This window comes from Pecten maximus, chromosome 3 (genome assembly GCF_902652985.1).
Source record: "Pecten maximus chromosome 3, xPecMax1.1, whole genome shotgun sequence".
Classification (NCBI taxonomy): Eukaryota; Metazoa; Mollusca; class Bivalvia; order Pectinida; family Pectinidae; genus Pecten; species Pecten maximus.
In genome coordinates, this window is record NC_047017.1 from 735,948 (window position 1) to 753,258 (window position 17,311).

A 17,311-nucleotide genomic window follows, 5' to 3' on the forward strand; every position below is an offset into this window, starting at 1 on the left:
AGTAATAGGTTAGGATACCCAAGTTGATTCAGTTATAGGTTAGGATACCCAAGTTAAATCAGTGATAGGTTAGGATACCCAAGTTAAATCAGTGATAGGTTAGGATACCCAAGTTAAATCAGTAATAGGTTAGGATACCCAAGTTAAATCAGTAATAGGTTAGGATACCCAAGTTAAATCAGTAATAGGTTAGGATACCCAAGTTGAATCAGTAATAGGTTAGGATACCCAAGTTAAATCAGTAATAGGTTAGGATACCCAAGTTAAATCAGTTATAGGTTACGATACCCAAGTTAAATCAGTAATATGTTACGATACCCAAGTTAAATCAGTAATAGGTTAGGATACCCAAGTTAAATCAGTAATAGGTTAGGATACCCAAGTTAAATCAGTGATAGGTTAGGATACCCAAGTTAAATCAGTAATAGGTTAGGATACCCAAGTTGATTCAGTTATAGGTTAGGATACCCAAGTTAAATCAGTAATAGGTTAGGATACCCAAGTTAAATCAGTTATAGGTTAGGATACCCAAGTTAAATCAGTTATAGGTTAGGATACCCAAGTTAAATCAGTGATAGGTTAGGATACCCAAGTTAAATCAGTAATAGGTTAGGATACCCAAGTTAAATCAGTAATAGGTTAGGATACCCAAGTTATATCAGTTATAGGTTAGGATACCCAAGTTAAATCAGTAATAGGTTAGGATACCTTAGTTAAATCAGTAATAGGTTAGGATACCTTAGTTAAATCAGTTATAGGTTAGGATACCTAAGTTAAATCAGTAATAGGTTAGGATACCCAAGTTAAATCAGTAATAGGTTAGGATACCCAAGTTATATCAATAGGTTAGGATACCCAAGTTAAATCAGTAATAGGTTAGGATACCCAAGTTAAATCAGTGATAGGTTAGGATACCTAAGTTGAATCAGTAATAGGTTAGGATACCCAAGTTAAATCAATAGGTTAGGATACCCAAGTTAAATCAGTAATAGGTTAGGATACCCAAGTTAAATCAGTGATAGGTTAGGATACCTTAGTTAAATCAGTAATAGGTTAGGATACCCAAGTTAAATCAGTTATAGGTTAGGATACCTTAGTTAAATCAGTAATAGGTTAGGATACCCAAGTTAAATCAGTAATAGGTTAGAATACCCAAGTTGAATCAGTAATAGGTTAGGATACCCAAGTTAAATCAATAGGTTAGGATACCTCAGTTGAATCAGTAATAGATTAGGACACCCAAGATAAATCAGTAATAGGTTAGGATACCCAAGTTAAATCAGTAATAGGTTAGGATACCCAAGTTAAATCAGTGATAGGTTAGGATACCCAAGTTAAATCAGTGATAGGTTAGGATACCCATGTTGATTCAGTTATAGGTTAGGATACCCAAGTTAAATCAATAGGTTAGGATACCCAAGTTAAATCAGTAATAGGTTAGGATACCCAAGTTGAATCAGTTATAGGTTAGGATACCCAAGTTAAATCAGTGATAGGTTAGGATACCCAAGTTAAATCAGTAATAGGTTAGGATACCCAAGTTAAATCAGTAATAGGTTAGGATACCCAAGTTAAATCAGTAATAGGTTAGGATACCCAAGTTAAATCAGTAATAGGTTAGGATACCCAAGTTAAATCAGTTATAGGTTAGGATACCCAAGTTAAATCAGTAATAGGTTAGGATACCCAAGTTAAATCAGTTATAGGTTAGGAAACCATGGTTGCATGTGAGATATCATGTGAGATATCATACAGCTATCTATTCAACATACCTAACATTTTCAATGAATCAACATGCATATCTGTGTATACAATATGAAGGAGTTTTCAGCACTTTTTGTAGGTTTAGCTGATGTTGATCACAGAATGCAGTACATTGTACTTCTGTAAATGCCAGGGGATATCTTATGTAAATCACAATGTTTTTATTTATATTCTATGAAAGAAGGTCATAAAATCGCAGGTTGGTATGTTTCATATGAATTACACCAAGGGGACTTTCTTTCTGAGCTCATTCATTATAATGATCCTCACCCTCTAACCCCAAATTGGCACACATGGCATTTGGGAAATGCATACATGATTCTTAAAAGAGAAATTAAAAACATACTTAAAATCTAGGTTTTGACCAATCTATAATTAAGACTTGTAATTTTCATTTCTCTACCATAACGATACAATGCAATACAAAATCTAACAACACCCCACAGAAGGTCATCTCAGCATGATCTTCAACTTCAAATGTAAGCCAATGAAAACTTGTCAATGACATCATTAGTCAACCAATGACAAAGAGTCTTACAAGCCCTCTTTTGTGTCTTCTTTTTAATTTTTCAAACATTATAAGTGTACTCTCTTAATGGGCAAGGTAATCGAAAAAGATATTAATCCTCTGGGCGTTACATTGAAAGAAGAACAAAAGATTATACAATGTCTCGTCGACAGTGTTGCTGCAGGACTTGAAAAATTGTAACTGTATGTGTCATCCCCTTTCAATCCAAATAATTTTTCACAGCACTGTTGCCTCACTGTCCATCTCTCAGGAAAAACTACCCAGATATCACTTATTTGTTAAACTAAACTTGTTGAGGTGTACTCAGTGATGTTGGAGTGTGCAAGCCATAATGTGTACCATTGCTATCGACTATCAGAATACCTCGGGAACATTACGTAAGTATTCATACTTCTGATGAATCAAATCACATGGACAATATGGCAGCATGCAGAGCTCCAGGGCTATGCTGAGATGACCCGCTGATAACTGTTAGAACTTCTATTGTAGTGAATTGTAGAGTATCGTAGAGGAGCAGAAAATAAAAGTCAAATTTTTAATTAGATTGATTTTGATTCATAACAAAAATGTGTAAAGTTTCACTATATATAGCTATATATAATAAATGTGCAGAATTTCATGGCTGGCAAAACAGTTAACTAAAGTGTTCTAAAAATAGCATCCTCAGCACACTCATACAATCAATGTACAATGTAGGAAATAAAAAGGGATTTCAAACCAGTATTTACAAATGGATTCCTAACATTTTACTTTATACCAAACACATGTACAATTAACAAAGATCTCCCATGTAATGTGGGATACAGTCACACTGTTACTATTAACAAGTGTTAATTTAGCATAAAAAATGTCTGATTAGACATAAATCTTCAAAAAGATTATTTGTTTGGGTCCTTTTATCCAATCCAATTTTCCACAGATAACTATCAATAGTCATTTCTGGCACTAACTGATTTCCTACTATGTACCAGCAGCTGCCATTTGTTACCAAATATCATATTGATGGGACAATTAAACAAATCTTATAATGATGGGGCAGTTAAACAGTTTCTTTTTACCAGTAAACTGTTAATTGTGTATATTTTCAAATGAAAATAAGGTTTTATCAACTACTGCAGGTAAAATAAGTTGTTTTGGGAACCACAAATCCATTTTCACATCACCCGAGGAAAATCAGGAGCATTGTTGTTCCAAGCCTATATCTAGTGATCACTCTTTACTAGACTTTTTGGACCGTTTCCAAACCTGCCATGTATTAAACACAGATTCTGTTTCAAAGTGCTTCCTGGCACCTTCAGGTAAAATAGTCAGTATAATTTCATAAATAGTAAAAACAAGATGTATGTATGGGTCTTAAATTCAAACTTATCACACTCTGGGCCTTACAACTACACCTACAATTATTCCATAATTGGATCCAACACAGTAATTGGTATATCATTACCTAGGTGTCATAAGTATAGAACACTAACATAAAACGATGGGTTCCTGATGGAGCACATTAAACATGATAATTAATATACATCACTGTGAGACAGCCAAATGGAACATTGATCCACTAGTTTTAAAAACATCCATTCATTCACATATTTAAGAATGATCAGGTGGCTTTGTAGCACTCCGACAGCCAAGACCTTGACGTCGTGGGCGACGGTAGGCAATAACTGGAGTTTTTATGCCACTTCCGTCTGATCCCAGTCCTGAACCTGGAGTCCAGCCCATGCCCTGTAACATCTTGCTACCCAGGTTTGTATCAGGGATAGGCTCAGCCTCATTACCAATGAAACCTAAAGAAAAACAAGTATTTAATTAGTCATGCATATTAAACATTTCAATACAGCGAGAGTGATGCTATTAGAATTATTTATATATTCTCAGTGTGTACAGAAAAGGAATTTCATAGTTAATGGCGGTACAGAACAGTGTTGTGATAGGAAGTATAATCAACCAGGAAGGCTGGCATTTCATTCCTCAATTGTATGTCATCACAATTAAGTAAAATTTAAACAGATTTGTGTGCTTAATAAATGTTCAGTGAAAAGGCTTCTTTAGCATGCTAAAAATTGTCTTATTTTCCCAAAAATGAAGTGCTTAATAAATGTTCAGTGAAAAGGCTTCTTTAGCATGCTAAAAATTGTCTTATTTTCCCAAAAATGAAGAAAGAATTGAGAATATTTCAACACTTTTTAAATAAATTATACCATCTATGGTATAATATTTTCTGAATTCAGGTGGTGGGATGTCTAGGATGACTAGATTGAGATATTATTAGGTAGATAGATACCTTCCGTCTGTGGGGTAGGAGGGGGCGTATTCCTGCGACGTTTGGAGTTATCATTACAGGAACTTGTGTTGTTACTAGACTGCCAGACAGGGGAGATCACTCCCTGCATTGAATTCCACACTTGTCGATCTTGTAGAAATCTGGATACTGTGTAACCAGGATGCTGTGAAAAATTGTGGGAATGACAAGCATTACAAATGTGATAGTGTATAGGTAGTACTCATGAAGATGTACAGGCACATAAGATTAGATGATAACAGAAAAACAATTACTAAGTCAACCCATATAAAACTATGTATATATTATTATATATGATTGATACTAAATTATCTAATCAGGGAGCCAGGCAGTAGGACAACCAGATATTTTTTCAGGTGTTCCTTCCTCATTTCAAATGGTCCTTGCAGGACAAAAGAAAAAAGTTTTAATTGTGGTTGGATTTCAAATACTAACTAACATACACTGGGTAAACTTTTGTGAGATATTTAATAAACAGATATCCGTCTATGACAACAATAATTCGCTACAAATAAAAGTGCATTATACTCTGAAAATTATAATTCCTAAACATTTAAAATTTTAAGATATCTTTTTTCTGAAATCCATGTAGTGATTTTATTTTCATTTACATTTAATTGAAGAAATCCAGATTTATTGTTTTCCGGTTCAACAAATTACTATGAAAATTAAATTCATCATTCTGACACATCAAAAACAAAGAAACTCAACACTTACCTTTTCTTTTAACTTTCTTCTTCCAAAGCGAATTTCCCTGCCAGACTTAAAAAAAAGCAGTTAAAGGGAACATTACTGTAACAAGTAGAACAAAATATATATATACAAGGTGAATATTGTTACAAAGGAAGTTCGCAACTTGAATTGTACTGACAGCAATCATGGGTCGATGATGTAGCAATGAAATGGTATAATCACAGGGATGTTACTTTAAACAGATCGTAATAAAGTTAATTTCCTAGTTACTCTTGCATACCAATTTAACAAGAAATTGTCACTGTAATCTAAAGTTTTAGCCTTAATTAGCTACTATAAGATTATATTACTACAGAATGGCCAAAATGTTTCTCATAGCCTTGGAAATAGAAAATAAGGCAAAAGGCACATTAGGGCAAGTGTGGAAAAAGGAAATCTCATTACAAAGCTTCATTACAAAGCTCCTGTATGATTTGAAAACAAGATCTTCAGGCTAACAAATACAGATGGACGGACACACGGCATGCCCGACATTAACTTATCCCAAGACCTGGTGACTAGACTGCAGCAGTGGACAAAAATAAAATGCAAATACTCTTTTTACCTTTGCCATGAGTCTGGACACCCTGGCTTTGAAAGCCATCTGTGAGGATTTGGAGAGGTGTTCAAATGTTCCTGTCAGTATCTGCTGGAACTCCTTATCTGACTCAACTTCTCGCTGACCTGCATCACTTTCCCACCATGGAATGATACCGGGAATCCCACATGCTGGACCACCCTCATAGAAAAAATCACTCTGCTCATCATCAGCTGAAAGAATTTTTAATACCTTTTCATTAAAGTGTAATTTTTTTCAGTTAAATGTAAGTGATTCTTTTTTAATATCATGGGTCACAGGGCCCATGAAAATATAAATTGAATTTTGTCAATTTGGCTGATCCTTTTGTGAAATTTAAACATGATAAAGGCGTTAAAATATATTTGACAGTATGTATATGGAGTACATGTACGTATATACAGTACCAGTAATCAACCCAGCACAACCTGGAGTTTTTTGTGTATGTGTGTTGTGTTCTATGCTTTTTATAACAGCTAGATTTTGCTGGTATTGTGGTTTCGAGGTTGGTTTTGTAGACAGCGGTTACAGATATATACAGTACACTGTACAGATATCAGTATCAAGCAGTCGTACATAGTGGTTAGATATATACAGTACAGTATAGCAGCCATCATCAGATCAAAGTAAACATCATAATAAAATCAATACAACTGGTGTGTTAACTTTCAGTGACATCGGAATAGCATGAAATGAGTTAAAAGGTAACTCCGAGGGATCTTGGTACCCACGATTGAATGACCTTTATCAGGGATCACACTGGGGCAGCTGTCTGGGGGTCATGACCTCATGAGGGGGATGTTTTTACTGTAGGCGAGATCCTGAGGTGCAAAGTGCATCAGCTGGCGAACAAAGCAAGGAGGGGTGTTCGAGAGAGGATATCCTCCCTATGGGAAGTGGAGTTTGGGGGGGGGGGGGTCCTCCCTCAGAAATAATATAGGTACAAAATGTTGGCTTCTGTGGCTTTTTTATTGTTCTACACAGGTTTTTTTTTCTTTAATCTGTTTTCTACCCTTGTTTTTAGTTGACTTTTTCAATTTTGTTGTTTATGCCTTGATTTTTGTTGTGTCAAAATCCTATGTTTTTATGATTTATCACATGAATTGGTAATCAAAATAAAAATTTTCTCAAAACTAGTTTGTAATATTTTGTTAAATTTGTTTAAATGAAATTTAATTGCTGCCCCACTGTAATATCATGCCGGGGGTACCAAGCAGGACAACCCATCAGTGCTTTATACTGCATTTTCAATTCATCTGAGACAGTTTGCATTTGCCAGCAAGTAAAATTAGAGATGATGATGTCCAGCCCAATGTGATTGTGGATGCTATTATCAGTCTTCATGTTAAAATAGCGTATATCCAGAAAGCATGCAATCCACAGATAAAGATCATGCAATTTTTTGAAATGAAGAGCAAAATATCTTCGGAAAATAGGGGTAAATGTTGCGGCCCAGTTAACCCTGCCTTTTCTGGTTCTATGCCAGACTGATCCTTTCTCTACTTTCTCTTTCTTTTTCAGCCATTTTGCTTTCCAATTAAAAATCAAAATTGAATTAGCACAACTAGGATGATGATGGGCTAGAAATATCAAATGTATCACAGAATAATATCAGCTGCAGTACATACTTACCCTCTCTACCTTCATCATTGGTGATAAGGCCATCACTCTCACTACTGCTTAGACTTGAACTGCTCTCTCTAGAATGAAATATTAAATTCATTTAAACATATTTTATTGACAAAACATCGTCAAAAGGATTATGCACAAGGTCTTGAAACTTGCAATGCCCTCTAGATCTCCCAACATTACAGTACACAATCGTCACATATCTAGATAACATGTGATGACGTAATTTTAAACATGTACCTTATTATACTCATTGCATTGTAAATAGTTATGTTCTTAGTATAATAATATGCTAAATATAAAATATTAATATATAAATTATCATTAAAAGCCTAGTAATGAGGTTTCCTTATCACAGACAGCTATATATAGTATTTGTTCGAATGATAGGCAAAATTAAGTTCTCTTAGCCAAGGAATGCTGAATACCCAATTCAAATTTTGTCAAAATCCATTGACCTGTTCTGGACTATAAGGAACAATTGCCAGATGAGTGACGGACAATAACAGGCTATCATCTAAAGTAAAGTATATATCAGACCACAGACTTACTGTGAACCCATGTCCATGGTATCCTCATTCTTAGATGGTTTGTTATGACTGCTGCTGCTGTTTCCTGAAAGGAAGTCTGACCTTGATTTGGAGCTCCTTTTCCTTTTTCCTGGCAACACCGAGACTAACAGTCCATTATTGTCTTTACTGGAGAGAGGTGTCAGGGATGTCTCAAGCTCCTGATCGACTGATGTGTTGTGCAGCGCCCCATCACTGCCATGGTGATGCTGATAAGGTTTTGGTGGATGCATAGGTGGCTGCATCATGATGTCTGGATCAGTGTCTACTGCCATAGACTTATATTTCTTCCTTCGACGCTGAGGACGTCTGGGAGAAAAGGTTTCTGTCACTGAATCAGATTCAACTGATGGCACATAACTGAAGTTTAATGGCATTGTCAGTCTAGCCACTGTTGATGACATACCAATATCATCTGAATCACTCTGCTGGATGATATTTTCCATGTAATCTTTCAGAGCTTCTTCAACACTACTTTCAGAGGCTTCACTAATGTTTCCTCCATCAACAATAAATGTACGCCGTTTCTTTCCTTTACGTTTTCGACTGCAGCGTTTGGAGGATGACCCTGAGGGTTGACTCTCACGGGACTGAGACTTGGTGCTCCTGGCCGTCTCCTCAAGAGCACTTGCCAGATCTTGCACCAGCTCATCCATCCTCACGAATTTGTTGTTTGAGAAAACTCGCAGATTTTGAAATTCCTTCACAATGTGGCCCTCCATCAGTGCACTAAGTATAGACACTGCAAAAAAAGGAAAAGTAATAATCAATAAAACATTTGAATTATATGACATGTGACTTGAACGTGAATCAAGTTACGTACACAAACCATATTTGATGGTGTTGTACATGTATATATATATAGCCAGATAATTGTGTCATTGTCTCATTGACCACTTTGTAATTCAATTGGCCAACTTTTTACACCTGGACAGGCCCAGCTGGAACATTTGGATTTCCATCTTTGAAGTGATTAACCGTTAGGTTTATACTGCACTCTTAAAAACTGTATGGGTCAAAAGGCGTCACGACACAGTTTTCAATCAACAGTAATATAAGGGACTCAACCAGAGTCTAAAAATCAAAGTAGAATACTTATGATTGGTTTGACATTATTAATATTCCTTTTGATATTCTCTGCGGTTTATCCTATAAAGCCAAAAGGTGTACAAGAATGACGGAAAGTCCTCAAACATGAACACTCACTCAGTCAATGAAATTGTGAGAGTCATCTTTTTTTTTAGTTTTAAAATTAAAATTCCCAGGTGTAACATAATCATCAGAATTTGAATGGGTTCCTTTTTATTGACAGAGACAGGAAATATCAGGAGTATTGTTACCATGCAACACACAATGAATTTTACCAACATATCAAATTCTCAAAGGCTTCAATTTTAGTTGTATGTATATCAGTTTTTATCACTCTAAACTTGATGACAGCCATATGTACTTTCAATTTAGGTATCATATATATCACAGTGAAAACACTTCAATCACTAATTATTGACACCAATTTAATAATTATTTTACCATGAAGCTCTCAGCATCACTTATAAAGTCAATAGGATCTAAATTTTCAAACATAGCAGTCTCAGTTGATAAAAATACAGAATATATATATGTATCAAACAACCAATACATTTAGTACGATGAATACAGCATTCTGTTTGTTTGGGCTTGGCTTTGTATTCCATTTTTGTATTTACTGGGCAGCCATTTTTCGGTCTGATGTTTAATTTACTGTTTTGTGTTTGAAGATGTAAATAATCGTTATTTTGGGCATTTGACTTATGTGGGTATTTAATGATACATTAATGAAAAAGAGGTAATAACATGACACAAATGAACATTTAAATGTAATTTAATTATTATTATACATGTACTTCAAAGTATGTACATGGTATTTAAATAGGGGTTATTTAATCATATTAATTAATCATACTGCTATAATTATTTCAAAGTATGTACATGGTATTTAACTCATTCATCCCTGAAGTGTCATAATGAACTATTCCAATGTTTGAATTGGAAGAGTTTAAATGTGTCTTCAGGGGTGAATGAGTTAAATAGGGGTTATTTAATCATATTCATTATCATACTGCTATAATTATAACATTAGATTGAGACCACATGGACAGGTATAGTCTTTTAGGATCAAATTAGGCTTTGATATTGATATTAAACTATTCCTGATTAATTTTATCAGATGTTGCACACAGTGCATGTGGTCACTCATCACATCAAGTCGGATACATATATTTATTGGGATAAGAATCCATAGGCGAAAAACCAACACCTGAAAATTGCTGGGGATGTATATAAAAATTTGTACATTATAATGCAATCAATTTTGATTCGAAACAACAGAGCTATTATTTACTTAATTAACTGAATTAATTCCTACCACATGCATTTTTATCGCTGCGATAACATAGCTACGATTTCCTTCCATTGAATTTGATGATAGTGTTGCAAAACAATGAACCTTGAAAATGCTACAAATAGCAGATGTTGTGTAACTTTGGAGTAATATTTAGTAAAATTTAATTATAGATTTCTGATGCAATTTTAGCAATGTATTAGCCTACCGTCAAATCTGTAAATCTTTAATTCACACATTCCAATATTATACTACACTCTGCCATGATACTTCTCGCGGGGATACTTATATATCCGAATATAATATGTGTGACCATATATGGATGAAGCTACTACGATAAAAAAAGAAACACCAGAGATATTTAACAAATTTTTGTAAGGGTTGTGAAGAAAGTAAATCTTACTTAGTGCAATTATGCAATTTCAGAATGTTTGACCTTGCTCACCGAGGTACATTAATTACTTCAAATCTGTTTATCTGTTGAAATATCACAGGAAATCTCATTAGCATCAATATATTTTGATTTCCTCATAAGGAAATTGACCTTTACACTTGTATCAAAGATGGCGATGATATCTCCATGTGTCTTGCTCTCTTTGGATTTTACCATTTATTGTCAAAGAAATGATGATATATGCAGGTTTGTGGAATGAATATTGAAAATAGACAATAGAATCATTAATTTACATGTGTTTTTTTATCCGAGAAAATCATAGCTAATATAATATACTGACAGAATAAAACACCTAGATGAGGCTAAATGGGTGTTCTGATATAAATATATCATTTATCAATATTTGTAATAATGTAAGGTAGGTGTTATGTCACATCCGATTTTGTTGTATTTGCACCAAAACTTTAGCGACACCAAACGGTGTCGGAGAATTCCACCAGACATGGTGTCAGGGCCAGAGGAAACTCGGGCTAGCATTTTAATATGATTTTATAAACAAAAATGTTGTTTTCGTAGGTTTGGTATAGCTGATCTTGTAAATATATTTTTGTTTTAATTAATTGACCTATATATAGCTATTTGCCTCGAGTTCAAACCAAATTTCATTTTCTAATCGCCAGTATAGCCACTCAAAACAACGTTCTAGCACAGGTGCCTGACTCGTCTCATGTATATGTACTCTTATATGTTATTATTTTATAAAACGAGTCAGGCACCTGTGGTTCTAGGCATACTATGATTTCCCCTAAATCACATGTGCCCGACCTGCAGTTACAGTCCGTTACGTATCCGTTTCGTTAATTTTAAGAAGTTTGAGCGTGCTCTTAATTGTGTCTTCTAAGTAAGTAAGTTGAATGATGAAGTTTACACAAGAATTATACTTTAAGCATGTGACAAATATCAAACAGTAATTATATAATCCTTGGGATCAAAATAGACAAATCCCAACACCAGGCGTGAAGATCACTAAGCGCAATAATTTGGTGATCAATGAAAGATTTAGGAATTATTTTTGCATACCAACTTCATATCTTTATAAAAATCACATGCAATCTTATACTTGGATTCGTATTCTCCATGAAAATAGGATGTAAATGTAAAACATCGAAGTTGACGTCGTGACACATCCAACCGCCGCCATGACTGTTATGATCATAAGTCTCGTGTTTTCTCGCACATTCACGAAAAATTATCAGACAAGAACGTTCAACTGGACGCTTGAATACAAAGTATTCTTGCATGTATACAGTATGTTGTATAAAAGAGTCTGGTTGAGCGAGACTAACAAGAACGGGAAAATGGCAGGACAGGGACGTAGAAATATCAATCAGAAATTTGCCGAAAGTCTGTACAAATATAGTCGTCCAAGGTAAGGATACATACAATCAATGATTTTCAACATCTTCTCAAAGATGTGAGCGTCAGAATGTAAGTTAAACGACTTCCAATTTAATAATTAGGAAGGTCCAAGACGTGCATATGGTTGTCAAGGGATACAGAAGAAGCTTTGCCTGTCAAGTTCCCATCAGCTGCATTTTTCGCTGTCGTCATGTCGCGATTGTCGTCCTATGTTTGCCAAAAATATGTTCTAGGATGGAATAAACCGTCACATTACTAAATAAGAAAATACGTTTATTTCGAATTAAAAGAAAATTAATTATTTCAATTTATGAAAAAGTAAAATGTTAGCCTAATATTGGCTTGGCGACACATTGATTAACCCAGAAGCATATATTTTTGTTGTTTTCTTTATCAAAATTAAGATAGGAAAGGAACAGCACACTCCTGTTGTACTTCTCTACTGTCAGATAGGGGAGGAACAGTACACTCCTGTTGTACTTCTCTACTGTCAGATAGGGGAGGAACAGTATACTCCTGTTATATAACATCCTTTATACTGTCAAATAAGGCTGCATGCTGTGACACACTCATATTACACCACTAAATCCTGATTTGACTATTTACAGAATACCAGAGTATTCTCGCCTCCATCCAGTGGTGCCCCGTCTCTATGTCCAGGAATGGAAGACTGACATGAAGAACAGGGAGCTTATTGTTAAGGTAAACAGTGTACATACACCATTATAATTATATCATGTTATGACCTATATTTGGGTTGTTGGTTTACGCACTGAACTCTTGTATTTCATTCCATTTTTCTGTCCTGTCACTCCTTAACCTTCTATAGTTGTGTATTTCATTTTAGATGATTTAATTATTATAAAAGCAGTTCATTAAGAAGCCACGTGCTGAGAGCAGGTCTATTTAAATCTCCCTACCTCCATGCATGGTTTGATCACACATCCATTGTCTGTTTGTAAACAATTAATCTTTAATTTTCTTGAGAAATAATGGAGGGATATTCATCAAACTTCTTATGTAGGTTCCCCTTAACCCTATAGTTGTGCCTTTTCAATTTTGAGTGTGATCAGGAAAACAAATGGCTAACAGTAGACTATATCCTTGATATTGACAGTTGAAGTTTGTCATTGCTATTTCTTGAGAAGTACTGGAAGAATAATTCTGAATATATTGTAATCATATGAAGATTCCTTTTTGTTTCTTGTTGTGCTGGGGGGCCATTCAATTTTGGGTCTGATCCGAAAATCAAAATGGCAGATAGGTGGCCATCTTGGAATTTGATAGTTGAAATTTGTTATTGATATATATGTCAGAAAATTCTGCTTTGATCTTACTTAGACTTTGTATGATTGAGAGGAAGAGGGGGAAGAAGGGAAATATAGAGAAAAGATTGATCTTTCATGGGACCAATATAGGTCTTTCAATGTTGGGCACCAAGATACCCCGGGGATCTCTTGTGAATTAATTAACCTTATTCTGAATACAAATCAATAGCAGAAAGTGATCGATTATTGCAAGGTGTTTTTAAGGGTTAGATTCATAATACAAGTATATGGTGTTGAATTATGATAGCATGGCAACCATGTATATTTTAAATACTGGGAGAAAACATATATATATTAAATATATAAATAAATTAATTTACAATGCATGCTCTTGATATTAAACCCTTCAAAGTATGAGAGAAGTTATTGCTCATTGCCCACTGTCACCTCATTACATGTATGTACATTCACTTCAACACCAATATTTTTACTATTTCTAGACTCTATAACCCTGGACAGTTTCCATGGATGTAAGTTAAGCATGGATAATGCTTAATAGGTCACTAACATTCCATTTTAGTCTATAGACCTACTAATGATCATTGCTATAAATGTGCACTTAGAATTTGTACAATTTTAATGTGATATATTATAAATAGTTAAGTGGATTTTTAAGCATTTCAAACAGCATAATCTATGTTAGTATTGTATTTGTCTTGTATTATCAAAATAAAGTATCCACAGTACATGTATTAGCTGGGTTTGATAGTGCAGTTTAGCCGTTATTGTTTAAGTCTGCATCCACCATTTTCCCATTATCCAGTTTAATTTAGCATGATCTTACATGCAGCTACATTGAACAATATTTGGAGTCATCTTACAATACTGCCAGTCTGTCACTTTTGCTGTTGCGTATCAACATCTGAGCAAAAACAGTTTAGTTTTGTTCGTGAGAATATATATGCCTTTTGCCTGTAATGTTGTTGGTAGAATATTTTGCATGTCCATGTCACACAGAGTAGACTATACTCCAACTGGTAGAGTGTATTATATCCAGTTGTAATCACACATTTTGCATGCTGTACACAGTTAATATGCTGTATATACCAGTCACTGAAATTGTGTATCACATACTATTAGGTATCAATCTATAGTTGAATTTTAATTACGAATCTGTACTGATATTTTATTCAATGAATTTGATTTCCAATAGAAACCCTCAGCATGGATATCAGCACCTACAACTTCTTGGTTAATGACAAGTCCTTAAAAGATTATAACACATTTGACCCCTGTGACCTTGAACATAGGTCATTGTCATTGACTGCCACAAACTTTGGTAGCAACGAAGTCATCCAAACATGCTACTTCAAAATATCAATACCTTTAATTGGGCCTCATACATTCTAGCATGCTACTGTTCTAATAGATGACCTTACCCCAGTTACTTTGAAAGTAGTCCAAGGTCGTTAATTTGAACAAACTTGACGACCCTCCTATCCAGCATGCTACTTGCCTTGAGATTGTCATGACCCTGGACCTCTCGATTATTGAGAAGAAATCATTTAAAACTGGATGTAACACCAATATCGGCATCAACTCACTTTCCCTTCACACAGGTGATCTGAGAGCTTAATGTAAAATAAGTTTCTTCTTGGTAGCTGTACTATCATAAACCTAATATTCTACTTAATGAGGTAATATAGGCTCTTGGTAAGTCACATGTCAGCTATATATCCAATCTCAAAGGTTCAGAATCAAACATCAAGTTCAGGTTCCTTCAACCTGTTTTTGATATCTGCTCCATGAGTACTATAATCTAATCCTCCCTTCACCAAGCTTCGTGAGGTTAAAGAAAGAGCTTGATCTGGGAGTACACCTCAAATTGTTGAAGTTTAAATCAGTTTATAAATATTAACAGTAGATAATTTGTGTGTTTTTACACTTTTTAAGCTTGCAGAATGGTTTAAAGGAGTAAAGCTAGTTGCAGTATGGTACATGTATGATGTTCCATTCAGCACTTTTGTTTTTTGACTTGCATACATTGTCACAACAGAAGTAATATGCTCTCAATTTACAAATGTTTATAAGTTGTATTCAAAGTTATAATTTTCTTTTTGTCAGAATGCAGAGCTCGGAGGAATTCCCCACGTAGAACATGATGAAAATATGTTCTTGGAAAAGCGTGAACAAATGCATTACAATGTTGAGGATAGGAATCGTGTGGAAGGAAAGTACAAAATGCCAAGTAGGGAAAGACTACTGCAGCCTGACTTTCACCATGAAACCTCAAAATACCAGAGTGAACTCATGTTCCGCAGAGCAGGCAGCATAGCGCAATAAGGACTAAACATGTCTTTTGGTTTTAGTGATAACTTTTTATTCCAAATGAAAAGTAATTTTGTTGGATATGGAATTCCGTCCATGTTTCGTGCAGTATTAAAGTTACTGGTGTTGGATAATCCAGTTTAGGTTTCTTATATAGACCCAAATTATCAGATTTTTAAAAAAGGCTGATCCCTAGATCCTTTGTCAGATTAAAATGAGGGTTCATCACAGGCATTCTATTTATCACAGTCAGTATTAGTGTTATCTTCACGATGGCCAGCTTGCCATTTTCATAGTTGTGTGAATTGCGATCAGATATTGTCTATTTTTGTTAATTTCTTTCTCATAGTTTTACTATATATAATATCTTTTTTTCATTTATACACCTGATATTTATTATAATGTTCATATGTTCAATATTTCTACTTCTTTTGCAAATTTTTCCCATTATATGTACACTTTGAATGTATACCTTGGTCATAAATCACTTTCGATTTTTTTAAATCTATTTGTTGCATGCCGAGTTTTACTGAAACATATTTTCCTCCTTTGGTTTGAAAATATTTCTCACACGGGCTTTCAGTTTCGAGTTTTCATAATAATAAATTTGAAAAACATGACTCTTATTTTGAGTTGACAATATGTTTTTGCTATTTGCGCTTTTAAAATTTTTTAATCCTTTTGTGGTAGTTCTGTATATTAACAAAGAAAACCTTTCACTTATATTTTTCAAGTGCTCTTTGTTTTTTTAAAAGATTATATTTTGTACAAACTTTTTCTCATCAAGATAATTTTCATGATTTTGATTTATAAACGTCTTGTACATTAGATTCTATACATTTACATGGAAACAGCAGAGTTGTTTCAATGGCTGAATGTTGTTTTATTTGTGGTGTCATGTGTTAACAATAAAAATTATTGAAGTTTTCAAAGTACTTTGCAATTCTTAACCCAGCATCGAATTGGGGGACTTTCGCATATAAGCCTTTGTCTGTGGTCTGACATACATACAAAAAAATCCTGCAGTTTATGATAACTACATCATAGACTTTTTCTGTATTACAATTTTGATTACACAATTGATTGTATCATCATGATAACAGAATAGATACATGTAGCATGTATACATCATGAAAGCAGAATAGATACATGTAGCTTGTATACATCATGATAAGACAATAGATACATGTAGCTTGTATACATCATGATAACAGACAAAATAGATACATGTAGCTTGTATACATCATGATAACAGACAAAATAGATACATGTAGCTTGTCTACATCATGATAACAGACAGAATTATAGATACATGTAGCTTGTATACGTCATGATAGCATAATAGATACATGTAGCATGTATACGTCATAACGGAATAGATACATGTAGCTTGTATAAGTCATGATAACAGAATAGATAC

At 34.3% G+C, this 17,311-nt stretch overlaps 2 protein-coding genes across 4 annotated transcripts; one reads left to right on the forward strand and one right to left on the reverse strand.

Annotated features, from left to right (window-relative positions):
- Positions 1-1,694: 1,694 nt before the first annotated feature.
- On the reverse strand, positions 1,695-12,131 carry LOC117322891 (G patch domain-containing protein 2-like). 3 transcript variants are annotated; one of them, XM_033877830.1, is made up of 7 exons: positions 11,997-12,131; positions 8,166-8,844; positions 7,537-7,604; positions 5,893-6,098; positions 5,313-5,357; positions 4,578-4,740; positions 1,695-4,080 (listed from the first exon to the last, which is right to left on the reverse strand). In XM_033877830.1, exons 1-7 carry the CDS (start codon positions 12,061-12,063, stop codon positions 3,884-3,886), a joined length of 1,425 nt encoding a protein of 474 aa, XP_033733721.1. In that variant the 5' UTR covers positions 12,064-12,131; the 3' UTR covers positions 1,695-3,883. The 3 variants fall into 3 exon arrangements, with proteins under 3 accessions (XP_033733721.1, XP_033733720.1, XP_033733722.1); XM_033877829.1 differs by having other exon boundaries at positions 8,085-8,844; XM_033877831.1 differs by having other exon boundaries at positions 8,085-8,844; positions 11,957-12,088.
- Positions 12,132-12,155: 24 nt separating this feature from the next.
- On the forward strand, positions 12,156-16,822 carry LOC117322892 (testis-expressed protein 43-like). The gene is made up of 3 exons (XM_033877833.1): positions 12,156-12,305; positions 12,904-12,997; positions 15,688-16,822. Exons 1-3 carry the CDS (start codon positions 12,187-12,189, stop codon positions 15,904-15,906), a joined length of 432 nt encoding a protein of 143 aa, XP_033733724.1. The 5' UTR covers positions 12,156-12,186; the 3' UTR covers positions 15,907-16,822.
- Positions 16,823-17,311: the final 489 nt, after the last annotated feature.